At 34.7% G+C, this 12,094-nt stretch overlaps 3 protein-coding genes across 10 annotated transcripts; 1 reads left to right on the top strand and 2 right to left on the bottom strand.

Annotated features, from left to right (window-relative positions):
• The first annotated feature begins 2,661 nt into the window (after window positions 1-2,661).
• On the top strand, window positions 2,662-6,030 carry LOC104725271 (uncharacterized). Of its 6 annotated transcripts, none has more exons than XR_015572736.1 (10): window positions 2,662-3,058; window positions 3,140-3,209; window positions 3,500-3,624; window positions 3,870-3,978; window positions 4,098-4,161; window positions 4,249-4,304; window positions 4,591-4,698; window positions 4,949-5,102; window positions 5,201-5,371; window positions 5,685-6,030. XR_015572736.1 is itself a non-coding variant. In XM_087475787.1 (10 exons), exons 1-10 carry the CDS (start codon window positions 2,850-2,852, stop codon window positions 5,916-5,918), a joined length of 1,296 nt encoding a protein of 431 aa, XP_087331913.1. In that variant the 5' UTR covers window positions 2,662-2,849; the 3' UTR covers window positions 5,919-6,030. The 6 variants fall into 6 exon arrangements, 4 of the variants coding, with proteins under 4 accessions (XP_087331913.1, XP_087331915.1, XP_087331914.1 ...); XR_015572738.1 differs by having other exon boundaries at window positions 4,241-4,304; XM_087475787.1 differs by having other exon boundaries at window positions 4,949-5,098.
• On the bottom strand, window positions 5,951-7,768 carry LOC104725272 (DNA repair RAD52-like protein 2, chloroplastic). The gene is made up of 3 exons (XM_010443903.3): window positions 7,248-7,768; window positions 7,012-7,141; window positions 5,951-6,315 (listed from the first exon to the last, which is right to left on the bottom strand). The coding sequence occupies exons 1-3, from the start codon at window positions 7,646-7,648 to the stop codon at window positions 6,181-6,183; spliced, it is 666 nt and encodes a 221-aa protein (XP_010442205.1). The 5' UTR covers window positions 7,649-7,768; the 3' UTR covers window positions 5,951-6,180.
• A 1,834-nt stretch (window positions 7,769-9,602) lies between these two features.
• On the bottom strand, window positions 9,603-11,086 carry LOC104725269 (cold-regulated protein 27-like). 3 transcript variants are annotated; one of them, XM_087476293.1, is made up of 3 exons: window positions 10,282-11,086; window positions 9,888-10,188; window positions 9,603-9,807 (listed from the first exon to the last, which is right to left on the bottom strand). In XM_087476293.1, exons 1-3 carry the CDS (start codon window positions 10,444-10,446, stop codon window positions 9,755-9,757), a joined length of 519 nt encoding a protein of 172 aa, XP_087332419.1. In that variant the 5' UTR covers window positions 10,447-11,086; the 3' UTR covers window positions 9,603-9,754. The 3 variants fall into 3 exon arrangements, with proteins under 3 accessions (XP_087332419.1, XP_087332421.1, XP_087332420.1); XM_087476295.1 differs by having other exon boundaries at window positions 9,888-10,155; window positions 10,282-11,081; XM_087476294.1 differs by having other exon boundaries at window positions 9,888-10,158; window positions 10,282-11,074.
• Window positions 11,087-12,094: the final 1,008 nt, after the last annotated feature.

Raw genomic sequence — 12,094 nt, 5'->3', positions numbered from 1 at the left:
ATTTTAATATGTTAAATAGTGCTATTTTTGGAAATTTTTGGGATGTGTGCTATAGTTGTCCATAAAACTTGTTTTAGTACTATTTTAGGGTATTTCTCTTTTAATAAATACTACAACTTAAAGTTATTATTTATAATATATATATATATATATTTCCTTAGAAACGGGTGCACATTTTAACAAATTATATATTAACCAAATCATTTTTTATACCTAATCATCTAAACAAACCTCTTAAGTTTTTCACAATATTAACATATTTGATAACGTAAAAAAAAATCTCTTACACTTTTCACAATATTAACATATTTAATAAGGTAAAAAATATACAAAATAAGATTAAAAAATCTTATATCCACCGAATTAACAAGGTAATAATTAATTATACCAAATCGACATAAACATATTTTCATGATATATAATAAAAATAACAATTTAGTGTAAGCTTGAATAGAGCTCGATGCGCTAGTTATCTTATTGACAAGAGTATATATAGAGTACATAGCATATCACATAAGATCATATATGAGAATATTCACAATTACAATAATGGGAAGAATATATTTGCATATATTCTCTAACACGCCCCCACAGTTGAATCGGGAGGTTTGTAGATGTTGAGATTGGAGCGGAAGTTGTTGAAGAGTGATGTTTGGAGCCCTTTTGTGAAGATGTCTGCATATTGAAAACTTGTTGGAACATGAAGAACGCGTATTTGACGAAGCGCAACACGTTCTCGAACAAAGTGAAGATCAATCTTGATGTGCTTTATACGTTGATGCTTGGCTGGATTAGACGATAAGTAGACGACACTAATGTTGTCACAGTACACGATCATAGCTTTAGGCAAGGGACATTTCATCTCAAAGAGGAGGTTACGAAGCCAGGTTGCTTCAGACACAACATTCGCAACACCGCGATACTCGGCCTCGACACTCGAACGAGAAACAGTGACTTGGCGTTTGGATGACCAGGAGACAAGACTATCACCAAGAAAAATGCCGTAACCGGATGTAGAACGACGTGTCGATGGACAACCAGCCCAATCAGCATCGGTATAGGCAGTTAGTTGAGAGATGGAGGATTTGATAATTTGGAAGCCATGAGAGATGGTACCCTTGATGTAACGGAGAATACGTTTGAGAGCTTGAAAATGAGGCTCCCTAGGGTCGTGCATAAAGAGACATATCTGTTGGACAACAAAAGCAATGTCAGGGCGAGTAAACGTAAGATATTGGAGAGCACCTACGAGACTGCGATACAACGTAGGGTCGGAGACAGGGGCACCATCGGAGTGAGCTTAGACTTGGTGTCCACGGGAGTGGAGCATCGATTGCAATATGTCATGTTGGCACGGTGAAGAATGTCAGCGGCATAGTTTTGCTGTTGGAGAAGCAATCCGGTCGCAGTTCGAGTGACCGAGATGCCAAGGAAATAATGAAGTCTCCCAAGATCAGTCATATCAAACTCCTTGTGAAGAGATGCGATGATGGAGCGAAACAAATGCGAAGTAGAAGCGGTAAGGACAATATCATCAACATAGAGCAGGATGCAAGCATACTGGTTGTTATGGCACTAGATAAACAATGACATATTGTACTAATTGAAACTAATCTTTTTGGCAAATCCCGCAAAACGATTGTACCAAGCCGGGGGGGGGGGCTTGTTTTAACCCATAGAGAGAACGGTTGAGGAGACACACATGGTCGGGCTTGGTTTTGTCAATGAAACCTTGAGGTTGGTGATGTAGACCGTTTCGTCAAGGTCGCCATTGAGGAAAGCATTTTTGACGTCAAGTTGATGAAGGGGCCAGTCTTTTGCAACAGTGACATGGAAAACAGACCGAATAGTTGCAGGCGTGACAACCGGGCTAAACGTCTCATCTTAATAGACTCCAAGCTGTTGAGATTTGCCATTTGCAACGAGATGTGCCTTGTACCGCACAAGCTGACCATCCACATTAAATTTATGCCATTTTAAATCATGAGTTTTGACGCTTAAAAAAAAGAAAACAAGGAAGGAAAAAATAATTACTTTCAATGCTTTAAAAAAATTAAAAGCCAAAAATGTATAATTGGCAAAAAAATGACTTTTAAAGCTTTAAACATTTTTAAAGTCTTAAAAGTGGGTTGCCAATCAGGGCCTAAATAGTAAAACGACATTGTTTCAGGAACTCGATGGCACGTCGTTATTCATGTGGAGTCTGAGTCAGCATCTCTCACGGCTGACTTAAATCTGTTAACGTGGACTGTGAAATTGGCTCAATTTTATAAATACAGATATGAATTGTGAATTTTACTAGGATGCATGTCTAAATTAGCACTACATGATTGTACACGGAAGAATTCGCGCTTTGGGAAGTTGTAAGATATGAAATGCCCTTTTTCCGACCTTTAATACCCAAAGTTTTCCGCTTAAATAAAAATACATAGACTAATTAAAACATAAAATTTAATATCTAAAAAAAACTTAATGTTGTTAATTACTTAATTTCATACACAGATCTCATAAAAAAAATGATCATCTCAATTAATAATTTATTTAAAATGATGTGACCTTAGTTTTTATTTGAATACAAATTAAATATAATTAATATTTTCTTTTCTTATTATTATTTTTTAAATGGAGTTTTTTTATAGGATTTATTTCCTTAATATCTTTAATTAGATTGAGCTTTTAGTTGATCACAATGTTTGCGTTAGCTGCGAAACAAGATGCTGTTACAGTCATAGAAGGCCAAAGCGTACACGACTGCGATTTCAAAAATCAGAACGGAATAAATAAATAGAAAACTCTCAGCGACGAACCACCTCAGATAGTAAAGCCAAAATCCTCTCCGGCTCCAAGCTATGGCTACGTGTTCCCTCTGGGCGTCACCGTCTTTTTCTCCCCGCCGGCGATTTTGTAGCAGCTTATCTAACAGTCGCCGCCAGTCTCTACCCTCGATGTTCAACTTCGGTAATAAGCGTATCTCACGAAGAGTTTTCTGTAGCTACGACGAGAGAAACAGAGATCGGCCTCAAACTTCCGGAATTCAGGTCTACGGCGAGATCGAGAGGTAGGTACGCCATCGTTTTGCGTAACTAGCTTTTTCTTTCACCTTTAAGCTCACTTTTGGCTAATCAATACGATTTTTCAGGTTATTAACTGAGACTGTTAAACAATCTCAAAGTAGTTCCGGTGGATCTTCTGATTGGTCAGAAGTTGAGGTGTGTGTGTGTGTGTGTGTTTTTTTTTTTTTTTTTGGTGGTATCTCAATTCCTTTGTGTATCGTTGGATATGAAAATTTTAGGATTTTACCTACAATTGTTAATTTGACATCGATGTTGATGAATAAGTTTCAGAACTTTACTGCAAGTGTTGATGAACGTTTGAAATTAGAATTTGATGTTGATGTCTAGATTCTGGGAACGATGTTGTAAAGGGTGATTCCTACAATCTAAAGTCAAATTGAGTGGTTCAGAATAAGTGTTTTTTTTTTTTTGTTCACTTGGTTTAGGGAGCATGGGTGCTTAAACCAAGAAACTCGAAACCGAAGATGGTTGTTCATTTCATTGGCGGAATATTTGTTGGTGCAGCACCCCAGCTTACCTATCGATTGTTTCTTGAGAGATTAGCAGAGAAGTAAGTCTGTTTGAGCATACTTTTATGTGATTTCTTGGTGTGGTATTTTACCTTTTTTTTTTTTTTTCTTTTTTTTTGTGTAATTTTTGAAGCATTCTTTGATAACTTATATTAACTATGTATCTCAAGGAAGTTTCATAAGATCAAACAAAAAAATATACTAAGGAATCTGGCTTATCTAACTCTAGGTTGTTTCATGAGTTTATGATAATGGTGTGCTGTATTTAACCCATTTTCTCGCGCAGGGATGTTTTGGTTATCGCGACACCCTATGCAAGTGGTTTCGACCACTTCAATATTGCAGACGAAGTACAATTCAAGTTTGATAGATGCTGTCGCTCTCTACAAGAAACAGTGAGTATCTTTTGAGGATCCTAGAGAAACAATAAATCTTTTTGTACTAGCTTGTTTATGCTCCAGGAAAACAAAAAATTGGTGTCAGTTTGAATAGTAGGTTCATTTTCTCTCAACAGGTGCAGGATCTTCCATCCTTTGGGATCGGTCATTCACTGGGATCCGTCATTCACCTTCTGATTGGTAACTAGGTTTAAATGGTTGTGAATGTCTAAATCTGATTCAGCTCATTAGTTTTTTTTATTGAGTTGGTTTTCACTAGTCATTCAGGATCAAGGTATGCCGTTAAGCGAAATGGCAATGTATTTATGGCATTCAATAACAAGGTAAATGGGTTTATCTATCTTCCAAAGGGCAATCAGAGTCAAACATTTATAAAGCAATTATTCTGGAAAACACCAGATCATACTAAACCCTGTCATATCACCTCTTTACATTGAAATATATATAAAACATTCCCAATATTATTTCATCCCTTTGGCTCTCCCTCATTCAGATAATACAATGTACTCTTAAAATGTATTCCACTTACATTTAAACCCTTGTAAGTGGAATCACGAAACCTGTGAGAACTAAAAAGTGATATATTTTTTGGAACCCCTAATTTTGCAGGAAGCGAGCTTAGCTATTCCTTTGTTCTCCCCAGTTCTTGTCCCGATGGCTCAGAGCCTTGGACCATTGTTATCACAGATAGCAACATCCCCAACAATTCGCCTTGGGGTAAGGTTCTGATTCCTTTTCTCGGCTTTTATTAAGATGTGCTGCTCCTCGCTAGTTTCCCAAGTGATAGTCTAACTTCTTGCTTTTAGTGATATTGATTGATCAATTTGTTTGCTAACTCTAGAAATTCCGTCATGAGTGCACTTACTCAGTAAATGCTACTTTTGATATTTAACACATCAAGTTGTAATGCTTCATATCTTATAATCTCTTTCGTCCTTCAAATAAGTGACAACAAAAATACTTGCAGGCAGAGATGACCCGAAAACAATTAGAAACGCTTAGCCCTCCCATCATGAAGCAAATTCTTCCATTAGTGGAACAGCTCCCTCCCTTGTACATGGACTTGGTAAAGGGAAGAGAAGATTTTATTCCAAAACCAGAAGAAACAAGGCGCCTTGTAGGTGAAACCCATTATGTTAATTGGTTATGTTTCATCACGGAGCCTTACCATCTATCATATCCCATCATACTAATCGAGATTATTGCTAATAATGTTCAGATAAGATCCTACTATGGAATCTCTAGAAATCTGTTGATAAAGTTCGAGGACGATTCAATAGATGAAACATCAATCCTAGCTCAGGTACTTGGCGTGGAATCATCCATAAGCTCAAAGCTAGATATGTCTATCCGTACACTGCCAGGGGATCATGGTCTCCCTCTGCAACAGGTACTCAGTTCAGTTTAAGGCCTACTATTTTGCAACAGTTATTGGAGCCATTGCCATGTAGATAAGAGTCCAAAACTGCGTTAAGATTAAATGTGTTCAATCTGGAAAAACCAAACCTCACTGATCCGATTTGAGAGCTGAAAATGAGTCTTTGATTTGGTTAATGTGTATTTAAACTCAACAAACCTTCTATAGTAGATTTAAACTTGAACTGAAACGGACTGAACACCCGTAGTTGTAATATATTTAGAAAACTTTTTTCCTCTCGGTGACGTTATAATGTTGAAAGTGACTCATTTTGCTGTCTGGACAGGCTCTTCCGGATGTTCCACCACGAATGGCAGAAGCGGTGAATCGCGGAAGTGAGTTTTTGGCAAATATTGCTGTTGGGACTCCGTGGGAATCTATGGCTAAAGAGGTTGGAGGTTCGCTTGGAATGGACTCGAAAATCCTTCGTGCTGATATGTCCAAAGATCTTGCAGTGCTCGTCGATGCAATCACGTCTTGGATGGCTTCAAGTATGGGTTCCAAACTTCTGAAACCATAATGTTTACTCATGTACACAAAACATAAAAGTAATTGAATAAGACAGGGCAATGCATTTTATTTAATGTAATGTAAGTATATATAACAGCAAGTGTCTCGGTTATACATAAAAACTCGTGTCGATTGCATAATTTTTTGGTACTCTAGATCATCTCACACAAGGATGTCAAAAATAAAAAGAAAGATCACACAATGAAGGGGTCCTGCCTAGTTGACGGACAAGTCACTGAACACTGGTGCGCAGACTTGAAATGACTGGCCTACTATTCATGATACAGATACAAGCCAAGACCAAATCGAGCACATGCTCTGCAGAATGCTATTTCCTCAGCTGCAGCAACTGGATCCTCAGTGTGATCATCAGTCGTTATTACTGTCCCAGTTGATTCTCGATGTGCCTGCATTACATAAAACTTCAAAACTTAGTCTTGTAATCAATTTTACATATGTTGGTTTGCTAATATTAATTTCCAACTTCAACAACCCATTCAACTCTCTTTCTCCACAAAAACAACCTTCTATCATATCATCAAAGTCATAAAACACGGACTTTATTGCCCGTAGATGACTTCATTCTACCAAAGCAGATGCTTATATTAATGTGAATATAAAATACAGTTGTTTATCTGACTCTGACTGTGCACAAGAAAGGAAAAATTCAGAATCCTCTTGACAGTGCGGCAACACAAAACACTAAAGATTGTTAATTGGATTTATTGCTACAATATCGGTAAGATGAGAGATGTGACAAGAAAGAACACTAATCAGTGTAGCACAAACACTTGGTTCTTCATAATTTCTAACATATTCAGAGGAGAGTGGGAGCTTAGATAGCTTCCACAATTGTAAATATACTATTGAAACCTAACATTTGGATGGATATTATTGACCTCTAGAAATGTGCACAAGACAAGACAAATACATGAACTAGAATCTTTTACCTAATCGTCGTTGATAAGAGAGAAACAATGAATGGGATGCAAAGGTTTGATTTTTGCAAAAAAAAACTAGACAAACAAAATTTTAGTCAAAATCAGACTAACCCCTCAAAAGAAAGGAGGTATTAGAAATTGAGAATTTTGGAAAGAGCTTACCTCACCATCAGAGCCACGAATGGTGAGACGATAAACAACAGTGACATTACCATTCTCAGAGAAAATAACATCTCTAACTTCACCACACCAACCAGGAGCATAGAAGCTAAGCATCCGATTTGCATGGTACCTAAAAAAAAAGATAAAGCCAGAACAAGAAATTAGCAACAAGACTCGAAAAGATCCCAAAAAAAAGAAAGAAGAGTAAGTAGTAGTAGTAGTAGTAGTAGTAGTACCAAGGGATAAAGCCAGAAGCAGCAGCAGTAGTAGAGGGAGGATCATGGCTCTTAACAATGTTATCAGGAATCTTCTTGTTAAGGTCACGAAGTATCTCAATCAAAGGCCGAGTAATTGAAGAAGAGGAAGAGAATTTGTCCATAGGAACTACGTAGTTCGAATTAGGAACTGCTTTTTTCTTCGCGGCGTCTCCGCCGCTGCATCTGACGACTCCACGGTTTGCCGTTAACCGGCGAACAGCCACGGTTCTGAACGGGGAGAGTCCGCTGCGTGCATCGGTGGTGGATGGTGCGTAGATTCTGAAGGAGGACTGCTGCATTTGCAAAGCCATTGATTTTCGTGTTCGTGTTGGAGTTGGAGGAGGAGGGAGCAAAATTGTGAGTGAGAGAGTTTGGTACATGACGTGACGTGCAATTAGTAGTAGGTGGGGTAGGTAGGTGGAAGCTCAAAACCAAACCAACCCCTTTTTTTTTTTTTTTTAATTAATTGGGATGGGACTAACATTAACATTTTTATCTTTAATTAGAAAACAATTCTGTTTCGAATAAAAGTGTTTTTTTTTGTTTGTTAATCGGAGGAATCCAAATCCAATGCGGAATTTCAAAAGAATCATCAATTTCTTGAATCCCATAGAAATTCCGGCTAAAGATAATTGTCAAAAATAAGCATTGAGAGTTCAAAGACTCAAATTTTGAATTTTTTAGGACACATGAAAACGTCATTGTAAAAAGCGAGATGATATCAAATTTGTTATATTTGGATACAAAAAGAGACAGGTGCAACTGTGCAAGGTTCACCTAGTAACATATTTCATATAATAATATATTGTTTTCTTTTGATTTCTCCTTTGCATGGGAAAGGTTGTATGGGCTGGTCCTTCTACAAAACCTGCGGGATGGTTCCGTCTTTAGCTAAAAAGGATGGTGCATATGTATCTCAAACGTCATTGCGCTACTGCCTTTGTAGCAGCCTGTTTTGGCTCTCAAGAACACATTCCTAAGTGTTTTTACTGCTACTAGGTTAAACTGGCACTAGGCGGCGGGTATTATTTATTTTTGTTATTTCATACAAATACAATTTATAAACTTGTAATTGATCTATGTATTACATAGAACTTTATGATTGATTATATGGTGCTTTTATCGGCACAACCAACCAAAGCTACATATCTTTTAAAACATTATATACTATGACTACTCATATAAATAGTTTATCACTTTCACAGCCGTTCAATAATTGTTACTAAATCAAATTTTTCATTATGCAAACATCAACTACATAAAATTTTGGTTACTATGATCTCTCTACTATGAAAATAGAACTAAGACATGCTAATTATGAAGTTATTTATATCTTATTTTATACATACCAAATTAATTACATTCCGTTTAGTTTATATTTCTTATTTTTCTACCGAAAAACAAAAATCTATATATCATACTTATGCATTGATTACCTTATATCCCCTATAACAAAACGGAAGTATACAACCTTTTTTGTAGACTATATAATATGAGTTATAAGATTAATTATTTGATTATTTGATACGTTTTAGGTTATATGGGTTGTAATCATTAGTTAAATCTCGATTTCAGATCCTCTTAAAAAGGATATTCAAAAAAAATAAAATAAAATTTCAACAGAATATTTAATTAACCATATATTGGCAACAAAATATCAAAAATTAATCACTCTTCCGCGAATTAAGAGTGATTTTCGATTATAATAGCAACTATATATCAAAATAACAGAAATAATGTTTATTATGATTGATTTGATAAATTGCAAAAAAATTAGGTTAATCTGCGGAACAATCATAAAAAATCTCAAAAAAATTAAAGTCCTCATATTTAGTATATGATTTCATTGCATAATGTTTTATTCACAACAACTTTTAAAAACAATCACATAAATTATATTTTATATAAAAATTACAATATAAATAAAAAGAAATTCAACCCATGCTCTAGCACGGATCCAAATCTAGTATGCTATATATTTTGAAAACTACCCTATGCTTTTTTTCTTCTAAACTATTCTTTTTTTTTTTTTTGTGAAAACACTTTCTATTGTTGTAAAAAGACAAGTTCTGTCCGTCTTCACTTCAAAATAAAATTACATATTTAATTAAAAATATATATTATAAATTGTATTCTCATGATTTAGATTACCATTTCAATAAATAAAAACATTTAGAAGGAAAAAAACATTAGGGTAGTTTTGAAAAAAAAATATTGTAGATAGTTTATTAAAAAAATCTCCTTGGACCAAAATGGTTGTCTAGAGTTTTAATAACTCATTTACATTGTAAATATTTGTTAGAATGAATTCTTTTTAGTTTTGGTACTAAAAGATAATTTCATCGAGTCAATTAGATCAGTTGATTAGACGGTAAGTTTAAGACAACACATAAACTTCAAGAAAACAACAACATTTAGAGATAATGAAGCAAAGTCCACTTATGATAGCACTTAACATTTACGCTCCTGCCGAAGAATTAGAAGCATCACTCTTCAAACTTCTCAGAACCTCCACTATCGTACTCATCCATCTCCCTTGCTATTTTACAAAAAAAATAAAATAAAATAGTAACAACATATATAAACAGAGGAATAAGACTCATCGTAATAAATTAATACCTTCTCCAACGCTGATTTGGTCGTGGTCACGCAAATGAGAGCATATATGCTTGAGACTTGAGGCTGAACCAGAGCTGCATATGACCATTACTGTCTTCCCATTTGAGCTGACCACTTGACTTTCGAGCTCGGAAGTACCTTCACCCTTTACCTGAATTTGTGCCTTTACTAAAGGTTTATAATGCTTGATCCATGGACTCCTAAGAAACTCATGAGAACCACCACCGTGTCTTAAGTTACTCCGATGTTCAGGTTGTTTCACATTAATCTTCTGCCATAAACCATCATGAAGAACCTTGAACTAATTGCCAAAACATATAGACAAAATAAAAATTTCAATGAAAAGTGATATTACAACTTCAGCTATAATTAAAAAAAAAACAATGTCTTATACCTGTTCTTGAGACGGTTTCCTACCGCTGCTACCGAACCTCGTGGATTCGGATACATTGTCCTTCTCCCCGAGAGCACCAAGGGAACTATATAACTGATCTACGAATGAAGTTTCCATAGATTTAATATATAAACTATGCTTCTCATTAGTCCATTCGGTATCCATATATTCTTTCCCCGCAGAGTACTGAAACAAAGATTGATCAGAAACTTCAGTTAACAAAAAAACGAGTTTGTCATCACACGAGTACACAACTCAAGATTCTTTGTAAAAAGGCTAATCTATAACAATCTAATCATCTCTATAATGAAGCATGAACATCAAAAGCAAGTAACTACTTTGTTCTCCAATGCCAAATTCATCAACAAGACTGTGTAAATCGAACAATTTCAAACCTTATGTTCCACAATAATCAACACAAACGAAACTAATTCCATCAAAAAAACGTAATACCGCCATTAAAAACGAGGAATTGGGTTATGCAACTATTTTTATTATTATTCCAACGGCGATGATTTCAAAGGTGAGAAAGAGAGAAAGAGTAAATATATAAAACTATTTGGAAGAAATCTACTATAATCAGATACAAGAAAAAACATAATTTCCTCAGTTCTAATCTACAGCAACAAGGAATCAATACAGAACAATTATCTTGGAAACAAAACCCAATTTGATACGAAGCACACAAACAACAGAACCCAAAGAGGATGACGACAAGATTTGAGTAATAACAAACAAAACTTGAATGGAAAGTTAAAAAAAAATTGGGCTAGAAAGTAAATTAGACTTTAAAAAATTCACAAGTTCATCAATCAATCATCGTTCGTCGCTTCTTCCATAGGGTTTTAATATTTTTTTAGAATCCTAAATATTGACACGTAAGCAGAAAATAAGTTTAGCTGTATTAATTTAAATGTTTTTATTGGTTACAAATTTTAACTGAGATATCAACACCAACTCTAATATTGAAGCTGATGGATCATGTTTTAGAGAGAAACATTAAGTTTTATTGTATTGATTAAGAATTAGTGTTTCTTCCCAACATTTCCCTCTTATTTGGAGTGGTTTTGGATGTTAAGGTTTTGCTAGGTTTCTCTTATTACTATTGTAATCTTAGGGATTTGTTTAAAAACACTAAAGACCAATAATATATTATAATTAAGAGGTTCTACACCTATGTCCGTACATCAATCTCTAAGCTTTTACCAAAAGTTTTTACTAGTTGAGCTTTTCGCTCTTCTCTCTTAGTATAATGATAATAAATACTATTAACAATTTAAAAATGAGTTTCGTATGTGTACTTTTCTAAACGAGTGCATGATATGCATGAAATCATAAACGAATACACAAAAGCGACACATTTAGAAAAAATGATTTTTATAAATATATTAGAAATCAGATTACATGTTGAACTTCTTTACCATATGCTTTAAGAACAGTAAATTATAAATAAAAATATGAAATAATTTGAAACAAAACCAAATCTCCATCATGCCTTATATTTCAAGACAAACGATATAATTAATCCTATGCATATGACCCGAAAATATGAAATAATTTGAAACAAAACCAAATCTCCGTCATGCCTTAGAGCTTCTCCAACGGTAAGGTTGCTATTGTGAGATTTTAAATTTTTTTAAGAATAAATTTTGTACTTTAAGAAAATAAGAACTTGTAATTGGGTAATTAAAAATTTGCTGCTCCAATGGTGAAGCTTTTATTGGGGTTCTTAATTTTGAAAAAAAAATTCAAAAATATTATTTATGAAATGAAAGTATTTTAAGTAAAACATAATTACTTTTGAATGAGTTTT

Source organism: Camelina sativa, chromosome 11 (assembly GCF_030686135.1).
Source record: "Camelina sativa cultivar CO46 ecotype springtype chromosome 11, ASM3068613v1".
Classification (NCBI taxonomy): domain Eukaryota; kingdom Viridiplantae; phylum Streptophyta; class Magnoliopsida; order Brassicales; family Brassicaceae; genus Camelina; species Camelina sativa.
The sequence above is the reverse complement of the archived record's forward strand: the minus strand, read 5'-3'. Positions and strand labels throughout refer to the sequence as shown.